The 13,094-nt window shown below is 46.9% G+C and overlaps 1 protein-coding gene across 1 annotated transcript in view; it reads right to left on the bottom strand.

Annotated features, from left to right (window-relative positions):
- The window catches only part of rgl2 (ral guanine nucleotide dissociation stimulator-like 2), a 48,230-nt gene extending 37,181 nt beyond the window's left edge, over positions 1-11,049 (bottom strand). Inside the window, exons 1-2 of the mRNA XM_079569335.1 lie at positions 10,730-11,049; positions 343-511 (exon numbers count right to left, since the gene is read on the bottom strand). Of these exons, the coding sequence (XP_079425461.1) occupies positions 343-507 (165 nt within the window). The 5' untranslated portion in view covers positions 508-511; positions 10,730-11,049. The remainder of the gene's footprint in view (positions 1-342; positions 512-10,729) is intronic.
- Positions 11,050-13,094: the final 2,045 nt, after the last annotated feature.

Raw genomic sequence — 13,094 nt, 5'->3', positions numbered from 1 at the left:
CGAGCTCTTTCTTCTCGTTCTCTGTAACGGCTCAAGCTGAAGGACTATTTACAGACCCGGCTGTTTAAAGGACACACCTCTTCCTTCCTCTTCTCTCTCCGGCCGCTCTGTCTCTCCTTCCTCTGGAGGCGAGTGATTAACTGTTGTGACTGGACCATTATAACTGTTCTGTATTTACTATTCAAACATTTACTATGACGTTAAAAGACAAGGATGAAAACCCTCTTTCTCCCGTCTCTCCTTCTCTTTGTAATGAATTCGTCTGCAGCGACGTCGATATCGAGGTCGATGTCGTGTCTGTATCTTGATGCTGATTGGGTGACGGCGGCTGCAGACTCTCACCTGTGCGCTCTCCTCTTCCACCGCGCTCTCCTCTTCCGCCGCGCTCCGTCCTGATTGGCTGCCGGGGGCGTCCGGCGACAGCGGCCTGTAGCCAATGAGAGGCACCGTGTATGACTCCACCCCCGGGAGGTCGGAGCCGCCGGTGAACAGGTTCCTGGGCAACATGGGGCTCCTGAAGACAAACGGAGAGACAGTTTCTTTTATATTTCTATATTGATATTCAGTATCGGTATCGGCAGCCGATCCAGGTCTTTTGAAATGATCGGATCGGATTTAATGACTGGATCAGGTCAGATCACCCAAAAGACTGTCCTGAATCTGCAGCGGCTCCGGCAGCAGGTTCACCACAGCGCTGCTATCGCTAATGCTATCGCTAATGCTAGCGCTAATGCTATCGCTAATGCTATCGCTAATGCTATCGCGCATGCTATCGCTAATGGTATCACTAATGCTATCGCTAATGCTATCGTGCATGCCATCGCTAATGCTATCGCTAATGCTATCGCTAATACTATCGTTAATGCTATTGCTAATGCTATCGTGCATGCCATCGCTAATGCTATCGCTAATGCTATTGTTAATGCTATCGCTAATGCTGTCGCGCATGCAATCGCTAATGGTATCACTAATGCTATCGCTAATGGTATCACTAATGCTTTCGCTAATGCTATCCCTAATGCTTTTGCTAATCCTCACACTAATGCTATCACTAATGCTATCGCGCATGCTATCGCTAATGCTATCACTAATGCTATCACTAATGCTATCGCTAATCCTCTCACTAATCCTCTCGCTAATGCTATCGCTAATGCTATCACTAATGCTATCACTAATGCTATCGCTAATCCTCTCACTAATCCTCACACTAATGCTATCGCGCATGCTATCGCTAATGCTATCACTAATGCTATCACTAATGCTAACGCTCATCCTCTCGCTAATGCTATCGCGCATGCTATCGCTAATGCTATCACTAATGCTATCACTAATGCTATCGCTCATCCTCTCGCTAATGCTATCGCGCATGCTATCGCTAATGCTATCACTAATGCTATCGCTAATCCTCTCACTAATCCTCTCGCTAATGATATCGCTAATGCTATCGCTAATGCTATCGCTAATGCTATCACTAATGCTATCACTAATCCTCTCGCTAATGCTATCGCTAATGCTATCGCTAATGCTTTCGCTAACCCTCTCGCTAATGCTATCCATAGTAATGCTAATGACGCTAACGACGCTAACTGTGAAGAGTGAAGGCTACAGTACGGCAGAAGTGTGACATATTTCACAGTATTCATAAACTGTTCTGTGGTTTCTTTATCATGTTTATGTGATAAGATGATGTTTAATGTCCATCACATGAGTATCTGTGACTCAGACCCATGAAAAGCCCAAACTTTAACGTGATTTAGCATTTAGCATGTAACTCGGAGGACACTTTTAGACGCTAATTTGTATCTAAAATTAATTATTCAAAAGTCTGTACGTTTATTAATGATTTCTAACGAGGCTTTGGCCCCTCCCCTAAATGTGGTCGATGGATCGACAAAAGCTGAAAACATCTGAATCGTTCATAGTTTGAGATGTTTGGTGGCTAATGCTAACGGCTATAGGGAAAATACACTGAGGAGGCGAATGGAACCTGGAAAGTATACCGGAGTAGCTTCTTTGCTAACTGTCCGCATGCGTAAGGCTTGAATGACGCTTCTCTACTTACGTTGTGAAGAGCCGTATAATAATGTGTAATAACGTGTACCTTGTACATACACCATGAAATAATGTGTATTAGTACTTTGGAGGTACATAAAGTAAGTTAGTTCTTCTCTTGTTCTGTTGTTGTACAAAAATTGCCAAGGACTCTGTTTTTGTAAGGTTTGCACTTCGGCATCTTGTGGAACTGGTGAATGAATGAATGCGTTTTTATTTTTCTTGTCTGTTTTTATGTATCTGTTTTTGTGTATCTTGTGCTGCAAAACTAATTACCACATCGGGGACATGAAATAAAGTGAAGTGAAGTAATAATAATAACATAACTCGAACCCTAAGCCCCAACCTTAGCTCACCTTAGCCAACCTTAGCTCATCTTAGCTCACCTTAGCTCACCTTAGCTCACCTTAGCCAACCTTAGCAAACCTTAGCTAACCTTAGCTAACCTTACCTAACCTTACCTAACCTTACCTAACCTTAGCTCACCTTAGCTCACCTTAGCTCACCTTAGCTAACCTTAGCTAACCTTACCTAACCTTACCTAACCTTAGCAAACCTTAGCTAACCTTAGCAAACCTTACCTAACCTTAGCTAACCTTACCTAACCTTACCTAACCTTAGCAAACCTTAGCTAACCTTAGCAAACCTTACCTAACCTTAGCTAACCTTACCTAACCTTAGCTCACCTTAGCTAACCTTACCTAACCTTAGCAAACCTTAGCTAACCTTAGCTAACCTTACCTAACCTTACCTAACCTTAGCAAACCTTAGCTAACCTTAGCAAACCTTACCTAACCTTAGCTAACCTTACCTAACCTTAGCTAACCTTAGCTAACCTTACCTAACCTTAGCTAACCTTACCTAACCTTAGCAAACCTTAGCTAACCTTACCTAACCTTACCTAACCTTAGCAAACCTTACCTAACCTTAGCTCACCTTACCTAACCTTACCTAACCTTAGCAAACCTTACCTAACCTTAGCTCACCTTAGCTAACCTTACCTAACCTTAGCAAACCTTAGCTAACCTTAGCTAACCTTACCTAACCTTACCTAACCTTAGCAAACCTTAGCTAACCTTAGCAAACCTTACCTAACCTTAGCTAACCTTACCTAACCTTAGCTAACCTTAGCTAACCTTACCTAACCTTACCTAACCTTACCTAACCTTAGCAAACCTTAGCTAACCTTAGCTAACCTTACCTAACCTTACCTAACCTTAGCAAACCTTAGCTAACCTTACCTAACCTTAGCAAACCTTAGCTAACCTTACCTAACCTTACCTAACCTTAGCAAACCTTAGCTAACCTTAGCTAACCTTACCTAACCTTACCTAACCTTAGCAAACCTTAGCTAACCTTAGCAAACCTTACCTAACCTTAGCTAACCTTACCTAACCTTAGCTAACCTTAGCTAACCTTACCTAACCTTACCTAACCTTACCTAACCTTACCTAACCTTAGCTAACCTTAGCTAACCTTACCTAACCTTACCTAACCTTAGCAAACCTTAGCTAACCTTACCTAACCTTAGCAAACCTTAGCTAACCTTACCTAACCTTACCTAACCTTAGCAAACCTTAGCTAACCTTACCTAACCTTACCTAACCTTAGCAAACCTTACCTAACCTTAGCTAACCTTACCTAACCTTAGCTAACCTTACCTAACCTTACCTAACCTTACCTAACCTTACCTAACCTTAGCAAACCTTAGCTAACCTTAGCTAACCTTAGCTAACCTTACCTAACCTTTGCAAACCTTACCTAACCTTACCTAACCTTAGCAAACCTTAGCTAACCTTAGCTAACCTTAGCTAACCTTACCTAACCTTACCTAACCTTAGCTAACCTTAGCTAACCTTAGCTAACCTTAGCTAACCTTAGCTAACCTTACCTAACCTTACCTAACCTTAGCAAACCTTAGCTAACCTTAGCAAACCTTACCTAACCTTAGCAAACCTTAGCTAACCTTAGCTAACCTTAGCTAACCTTACCTAACCTTACCTAACCTTACCTAACCTTAGCTAACCTTAGCTAACCTTACCTAACCTTACCTAACCTTACCTAACCTTACCTAACCTTAGCTAACCTTAGCTAACCTTACCTAACCTTACCTAACCTTAGCAAACCTTAGCTAACCTTACCTAACCTTAGCAAACCTTAGCTAACCTTACCTAACCTTACCTAACCTTAGCAAACCTTAGCTAACCTTACCTAACCTTACCTAACCTTAGCAAACCTTACCTAACCTTAGCTAACCTTACCTAACCTTAGCTAACCTTACCTAACCTTACCTAACCTTACCTAACCTTACCTAACCTTAGCAAACCTTAGCTAACCTTAGCTAACCTTAGCTAACCTTACCTAACCTTAGCAAACCTTAGCTAACCTTACCTAACCTTAGCAAACCTTAGCTAACCTTAGCTAACCTTAGCTAACCTTACCTAACCTTACCTAACCTTAGCTAACCTTAGCTAACCTTAGCTAACCTTAGCTAACCTTACCTAACCTTACCTAACCTTAGCAAACCTTAGCTAACCTTAGCAAACCTTACCTAACCTTAGCTAACCTTACCTAACCTTAGCTCACCTTAGCCAACCTTAGCAAACCTTAGATCACCTTAGCAAACCTTAGCTAACCTTAGCAAACCTTACCTAACCTTAGCTCACCTTAGCTAACCTGAAAGCATCTGAATCGTTCATAGTTTGAGATGTTTGGTGGCTAATGCTAACGGCTATAGGGAAAATACACTGAGGAGGCTAATGGAACCTGAAAAGTATACTGGAGTAGCTTCTTTGCTAACTGTCTGCATGCGTAGGATTGAATGACGCTTCTCCTTTTTATTTCTATGGCTAATGATATTGCTAATGCTATAGCTAATGCTATCGCTCATGCTATTGCTCATGCTATCGCTAAAACAGAATAATGGCAGAGAAAAGATCCTTGTTTCCTTTGCAGTTTTCACTCTGCAGAATCGATGAGCGCGCTCTCATAGGTACGAACTATAGCATCGCTAAAATGTCTTCTTTTTCGGTCCCCAATAGTGTCAGGACAAAAGGAAACGAAGCCGTGTGCACAAAGACAAACACGTGAAGGTCAGAAAGACAAACCCGTGTTCAACAATGACTTCACGAGGCCAAAAGGTTTAAAGGAAAGTCCATTAGAGCGAGGAACTTCTGGAGCCTGACCCACTTCCTGTTTGGCTTCAGGAAGCAGGAAGCTGTAATTCTGTGGGCCTGAGTCCGGTTTGTTCAGTCGAGCGAGGCTCATTTGCCTGAAACATTGGCCCTGGTCCCGGAGCAGAGACATTTGCATATCTCTGTCCCCTTTGCACCAGCGCCGGCCCGGGCAGAGGCGTCGCCACCGAACGGGGGGTGGAGGCGGGGCCAGACTCCACTGAGGCCCCGTTTGTCCAGGTTTATTCACATCGTTTCAGAGTCAGCACTAGCGTCAGATCGATGGTGGAGGGGGCGGACGTGAGCGGCTGATCGGTTTAAAAAGTCACGTATCGCAGCGTCTGCAAACTGCGGGAAACAGGCTCAAAACTGATCAATATCAACTGTAAAGAAATGACATCGTTAAAGCAAATTCTACAACTGCTCCGTCAGTTTAACCCGTCAACTCCCACCTGAACCGAGCACATTTTCTCCAGTTTGGCTTTACCCCAATCAGAAAGCTTCTGGAAAAAAGGTGGGAAAATAGCGACAAAACTGAGACAAAAACAATGATGAAGATGTGACATAAAAGTGACGAAGAAATGACAAAAAATGTGACAAAAAAAGGACAAAAGATGTGACAAAAACATCACAAAAAAATGACCCAAAAAAATCCCTGTCTACACGACCGTCGATTTTCCAAAAATTAAAATATTAAGAGTTTAGCGTCAGCGCAAAAGCGAATCAGCGATGTAGCAATTCGTGACCATAAAATGTTTGATTTCAATCCAAAAAGAAGACTTGATGTTGAAGAAAAGGCAAAGGTACAAGGCTGTGACATCATTCACTTCCTGACTATAGAAACTCCGTATCCCAAGAACCATTGCCACATCGCGCCCGCTGGTCAAGGCAACCAGGTTTTCAGCAAACACGGCCAGTTTCTGTTACTTTGCAGACATAAGATCTATATTATTTCACTGTTAAACAATCTGAATCTGCTAATGGGAATGAAAATGATGGTGGTTCGTTTAGTTGGATCGTTGGGAACAGTTTTTTGATCCATCTGACGTTTTTCTTACTCTCAGTGTTAGATCTGGATAAAACGTCAACTCTCCGCCTGCATTATGTTTGAATACATTGTTTATAATATGTTTTCTACATTACAATATATAAACACGTGTGGGAACGTGAAGCTCCACCAATCAAAAGCCTCGTAGTAGATCATGGGACTCCCGAGCATCCTGGGTAATGTAGTTCTAGGACGAAGGCTCGCAGTTAAACTAGATGGATCTCAGACGTGCTTTTTTCACCTGCGTCTGACTTTGCGGTCGCTTTAGAACCACAGAGCTGGATTCAGCCCGAGAGTTAAAGACTTTATTCCAAATCAATACGGTCTCAAAGCAAGGGGGGAGTTTTACTTACGGACCGGAGAGGAGGCGGGACTGTGGAGCTCTATAACGTGTACCTTGTACATACACCATGAAATAAGTAAGGATTAAACAACGAGGAGCCGTCCATTAGACGGTTATAATGCACGACGCGGAGTCAAGAACACCACGACGCGCAGCGGAGTGGTGTTACTCCGCGAAGTTATTTACCTTTTACGCTGTTTAACCTGAAGCTAGCTAGCTAGCTCAACCAGCTCAACTGTTTATGGAAACAGCTGCGGTGGAGTCGCTCACACCTGGGCCCCCCCAACTGAAACTTTTATGTTTGACTTTACTAATCCAGACAAATATGCTTCAATGCAGGATCATTTTATGTACGCCTGAAAATGATGAATAGCCTTAACCGTTTCCAATAGAAATGTAAAGCTCATATGTTATTAACAGTAGCTAACCTAGCTGCTCACTCTCCTCTACAAACATTTAGCAAACACTAAATCCATCTCATACGTTCTTGTCAGTCACTAATTACGCCTTTATCTGATTCAGCTGTGTCATGCGTTGCTATGGCGACGCCACAGCGGAGTGACATCCCAGTGATTTAACTACCGGACTACGTGTGCGGTTACACCAAAATAATGCACCAGCCAATCAGAATCCAGTATTCACCCAGACCATGGTGTAATATGTATTAGTACTTTGGTACTAATGTAATAACAACGTAACTCGAACCCGAAACCCTATCCTTAGCTCACCTTAGCAGCAGAGACATTGATGACATGAGGATGGTTTGAGTTTTGCTCATCATGATCAGAAGGAACAGTAAATGTGATCCAGAGTGAGTGTTTGAGCTGCAGGTCCTGCCCTGACCCTCAGGCTCTGAGCTCGTGTTACATTAAACCTCCACAATACTAATACTCATTACTCCATTGTGTATGTACTTTAGATATTATATAACACAGTGTTACGTATCTGTCATTACACTGTAGTAAAAGTACTAAGTATCAAGAGAATAAAGTAAGACCGAGACTTTACGTCAAATAACTGTGTCCCTCTGTGTCCTCACACAGCTGTCCCTCTGTGTCCTCACACACCTGTCCCTCTGTGTCCTCACACAGCTGTCCCTCTGTGTCCTCTGTGTCCTCACACACCTGTCCCTCTGTGTCCTCACACATCTGTCCCTCTGTGTCCTCACACACCTGTCCCTCTGTGTCCTCACACATCTGTCCCTCTGTGTCCTCACACACCTGTCCCTCTGTGTCCTCACACAGCTGTCCCTCTGTGTCCTCACACATCTGTCCCTCTGTGTCCTCACACATCTGTCCCTCTGTGTCCTCACACAGCTGTCCCTCTGTGTCCTCTGTGTCCTCACACACCTGTCCCTCTGTGTCCTCACACACCTGTCCCTCTGTGTCCTCACACACCTGTCCCTCTGTGTCCTCACACACCTGTCCCTCTGTGACCTCACACACCTGTCCCTCTGTGTCCTCACACAGCTGTCCCTCTGTGTCCCTCTGTGTCCTCACACATCTGTCCCTCTGTGTCCCTCTGTGTCCTCACACACCTGTCCCTCTGTGTCCTCACACAGCTGTCCCTCTGTGTCCTCACACACCTGTCCCTCTGTGTCCTCACACACCTGTCCCTCTGTGTCCTCACACACCTGTCCCTCTGTGTCCTCACACACCTGTCCCTCTGTGTCCTCACACACCTGTCCCTCTGTGTCCTCACACACCTGTCCCTCTGTGTCCTCACACACCTGTCCCTCTGTGACCTCACACATCTGTCCCTCTGTGTCCCTCTGTGTCCTCACACATCTGTCCCTCTGTGTCCCTCTGTGTCCTCACACACCTGTCCCTCTGTGTCCTCACACATCTGTCCCTCTGTGTCCCTCTGCGTCTCACACATCTGTCCCTCTGTGACCTCACACATCTGTCCCTCACACACCTGTCCCTCTGTGTCCTCACACATCTGTCCCTCTGTGTCCTCACACATCTGTCCCTCACACACCTGTCCCTCTGTGTCCTCACACATCTGTCCCTCTGTGACCTCACACATCTGTCCCTCACACACCTGTCCCTCTGTGTCCTCACACATCTGTCCCTCTGTGTCCTCACACATCTGTCCCTCACACACCTGTCCCTCTGTGTCCTCACACATCTGTCCCTCTGTGTCCTCACACATCTGTCCCTCACACACCTGTCCCTCTGTGTCCTCACACATCTGTCCCTCTGTGTCCTCACACATCTGTCCCTCACACACCTGTCCCTCTGTGTCCTCACACATCTGTCCCTCACACACCTGTCCCTCTGTGTCCTCACACACCTGTCCCTCTGTGTCCTCACACATCTGTCCCTCACACACCTGTCCCTCTGTGTCCTCACACATCTGTCCCTCTGTGACCTCACACATCTGTCCCTCACACACCTGTCCCTCTGTGTCCTCACACATCTGTCCCTCACACACCTGTCCCTCTGTGTCCTCACACATCTGTCCCTCACACACCAGTCCCTCTGTGTCCTCACACATCTGTCCCTCTGTGACCTCACACATCTGTCCCTCACACACCAGTCCCTCTGTGTCCTCACACAGCTGTCCCTCTGTGTCCTCTGTGTCCTCACACACCTGTCCCTCTGTGTCCTCACACATCTGTCCCTCTGTGTCCTCACACACCTGTCCCTCTGTGTCCTCACACATCTGTCCCTCTGTGTCCTCACACACCTGTCCCTCTGTGTCCTCACACATCTGTCCCTCTGTGTCCTCACACATCTGTCCCTCACACACCTGTCCCTCTGTGTCCTCACACATCTGTCCCTCTGTGTCCTCACACATCTGTCCCTCACACACCTGTCCCTCTGTGTCCTCACACACCTGTCCCTCTGTGTCCTCACACACCTGTCCCTCTGTGTCCTCACACACCTGTCCCTCTGTGTCCTCACACATCTGTCCCTCTGTGACCTCACACATCTGTCCCTCACACACCTGTCCCTCTGTGTCCTCACACATCTGTCCCTCTGTGTCCTCACACATCTGTCCCTCTGTGACCTCACACATCTGTCCCTCACACACCTGTCCCTCTGTGTCCTCACACACCTGTCCCTCTGTGTCCTTCATCCAACTCTTTTAGATTCACACAGTTCGGCTTTACTCAAATCTGAAAGCTCGTCGGGTCTGAAGTGCCGTCATGCACGAGCTCAATACAGAAGCTGCAGTTACGCGCATGACCTGAGGTGGCAGTAGTGAGCATAAAATGGCCAACTTGCACGTAGCCCCTTTAAGGTGAGGGCCGGGTTAAGCTGACGGACATGTCTGACGTCTCACTCTCATGACCTGTGATTGGTCGATGCACCAACTCACCTACGGAAAAAAAACACTGCCCCCGGAACACTGTCGCCGCGTTTTTGTCTCGTTTTTTAAGTGTTTTTGTCGCTTTCGTGTCACTTTTTTATCGCTTTTTTGTTACGTTTTTGTCGCTTTCTGTTGCGTTTTTGTCACTTTTTTAAATGACTGTTTCGCCACGTTTTTGTCGCTTTCGTGTCACTTTTTCATCGCTTTTTTGTGGCGTTTTTGTCGCTTTCTGTTGCGTTTTTGTCACTTTTTTAAATGACTGTTTCGTCACGTTTTCGTCACGTTTTTGTCGCTTTCATGTCACTTTTTTATCGCTTTTTTGTTACGTTTTTGTCGCTTTGTGTCGCGTTTTCGTCACTTTTTAAATGGCTGTTTCGTCACGCTTTCATCGCGTTTCTGTCGCGTTTTCGTCACGTTTTTTTTGTTGTCGATATTTTTTTTTTTTTTTTTTTTTCCTTTTCGATTTGGATAAAGCAGCCTGGGTGAATGTGCTCGGTTCCGGCGGGGGTTAAGGGGTTTTAATCCTTACATTGTTTCCACACTGTGTCCTAACTTTCCGGATTAGAGCGCGTTATGTTGCGTCCTGTTTGCGTCCGTAGCGAAGGAAACGCTGTCGAAGTTTTAATTCCTCACGTCCCGCCGCATCACATGACGTGTCCCAGGTGCGCACCCCCCCCCCCCCCTCCCCCCCAGCCCCGGGAGCTGCCGCTGCTGCTCACCGGGACCGGGAAAGTTCCGTGAAAGCAAAGCGTGAAGCAGACGTGAAACCGACACGGCGTCATGAGGAAGCAGAACTCACCGGCGGGTCCTGGTCCTGGTCAGGGCGCTGGCTGCCGGGCGCGCGGACGGACTGGCCGCTGGGGGGGTGGGGGGTGGGATCCTGGGTGGGGGTCAGCGGTGCTGGTGCGACGCCGTCGGCTCCATCGGAGGCACGTCTCCGGAGAAGCAGGGCTCTCCTCCGCCGGCCCTGTCCCCGCTATCGCCGGCCGCAGATCCGCTGTGCCGGCCGCTGATAGAGCGCTGTGCTCCGGCTGTGGCCCCCTCCCTGGCGCGGTGACGTCACAGGTCCCGTCTGTTTGCACTGCGCGCTTTGGTAACCGTCTCTATCTCTCTTTCTCTCTCCTCACTCTCTCTCTCCCTCTCTCCTCCCCTTTTTCTCCCTCTCCCCTTCCTCTCTCTCACTCTCCCTCTCTCTTCCTCTCTCTCTCTCCTCTCTCTATATCCCTCTCCCCTCCCCTTTCTCTCCCCTCTCTCACTCTCCCTCTCTCTCTTCCTCGCTCTCTCTTCCCCTTTCTCTCCCCTCTCTCACTCTCCCTCTCTCTCTTCCTCGCTCTCTCTTCCCCTTTCTCTCCCCTCTCTCACTCTCCCTCTCTCTCTCCCTCTCTTTCTCTCTCTCCCCACTCTCTCTCCCTCTCTCACTCTCCCTCTCTCTCCCCCTCTCTCTTCCTTTCTCTCTCCCCTCTCTCACTCTCCCTCTCTCTCTTCCTCTCTCTCTCTCTCCTCTCTCTCCCCTCTCTCACTCTCCCTCTCTCTCTCTCTCTCCCCGCTCTCTCTCCCTCTCTCACTCTCCCTCTCTCTCTCCCTCTCTCACTCTCCCTCTCTCTCTCCCCGCTCTCTCTCTCTTCCTTTCTCTCTCCCCTCTCTCACTCTCTCTCTCTTCCTCGCTCTCTCTTCCCCTTTCTCTCTCCCTCTCTCTCCCCTCTCTCACTCTCTCTCTCTCCCCCTCTCTCTCTTTCTCTCCCCCTCTCTCTCACTCTCTCTCTCTTCCTCGCTCTCTCTTCCCCTTTCTCTCTCCCTCTCTCTCCCCTCTCTCACTCTCTCTCTCTCCCCCTCTCTCTCTTTCTCTCTCCCCTCTCTCTCCCCTCTCTCTCTCCCTCTCTCTCTCTTCCTCGCTCTCTCTTCCCCTTTCTCTCCCCTCTCTCACTCTCCCTCTCTCTCTCCCTCTCTCTTCCTTTCTCTCTCCCCTCTCTCTCTCTTCCTCGCTCTCCCCTCTCTCTCTCCCCTCTCTCTAACGGTCTCTAACACTGAGCCCATTCACACAGGGCCCTCAGTCTTTTCCATCCGCAGAGTTGGATCCAGAGCAGCAAAATATTGACTTAAGTAAAAAAAAGAACATGTGACTTGAGTGTGAGTAAGTGAGGAACTGTTTCGGTTTATTGTTGTGACAGAAATATGAGAACCAAAACATGAATTAATGTTAAAATCCTGATAAAACCATGTCAAAGGGAATCATTATGAGGAGGAAACTGAACATGTGTTTGGTTCTTTATTGTGAACTCACTGATGAACTTGCGGGTGAGTTTTCCTGCATTTCTGTGACTCTGAAGAGAAACGCTGTGAGTTGAGAAAAACACAGAAATAAACTGTCCCTGTGAAGAAATGAGAAGATACAAATATGTTCGGAAAGTGGTTCAGTGGCTTCATCTTCATTGTTTGTAATAAATAACAGTTAAATGGGGGGTATTCTGCAAAATGGTCTTTTTCAAGCTTTACATCATGGTATTATGTCATTCCCTCATTAAAAACATGGCTGAAGTGTTGCCTTGGCACATTCACGTATTTCTGAGTAATCTGTAAAAACTCTGATGGCGGCCATTTTAGGGATAGGTTTGCCTGAGTCCTCCTAGGAACGCCCCCACCTCCTGGAGACGCCTCCGAGCTTTCGTCACCAGCCGAGTAACCAACCACTGCTCCTCAGCAGAGCCCCCTCCCCACTGATGCCACAGACAGCGTGTGGAGGGGGCGTGTCTAAAGGCTCAGAGGTTCTTAAAGAGACAGAGGCCTATTTCAAGACATTCACTACAGCCATTTTGAGAGAGACATTTTATACAAGGCAGTTATTCTAATTTACTGCATTTACAGACCAGCAGAAGGTTTGTCATCATTGTAGTGTGATATAGACTGGTGCTATGTGGCTGAAAAAAGCAGAACACCCCCTCTTTAAAAGGCCTTTAAAGATTTAGGCCAAGCGTCACAGCTACTTTATTTATTTTTACACACATAAGAAACAGACAGTTCTGCCACAGATTAGTTGAAAAAGTAATTATTACAGATTCCTGATTCCTTTAAAAGTAACTGTAATAGATCCTCTACAGCCTCCTCTGAAGGAGCCGCTCCTCTACAGTCCCATGCAGTGGGTGGGAGGAGATGATGGAGGTGA

Source organism: Gobius niger (assembly GCF_951799975.1).
Source record: "Gobius niger genome assembly, chromosome: 13".
NCBI lineage: Eukaryota > Metazoa > Chordata > Actinopteri > Gobiiformes > Gobiidae > Gobius > Gobius niger.
The sequence above is the reverse complement of the archived record's forward strand: the minus strand, read 5'-3'. Positions and strand labels throughout refer to the sequence as shown.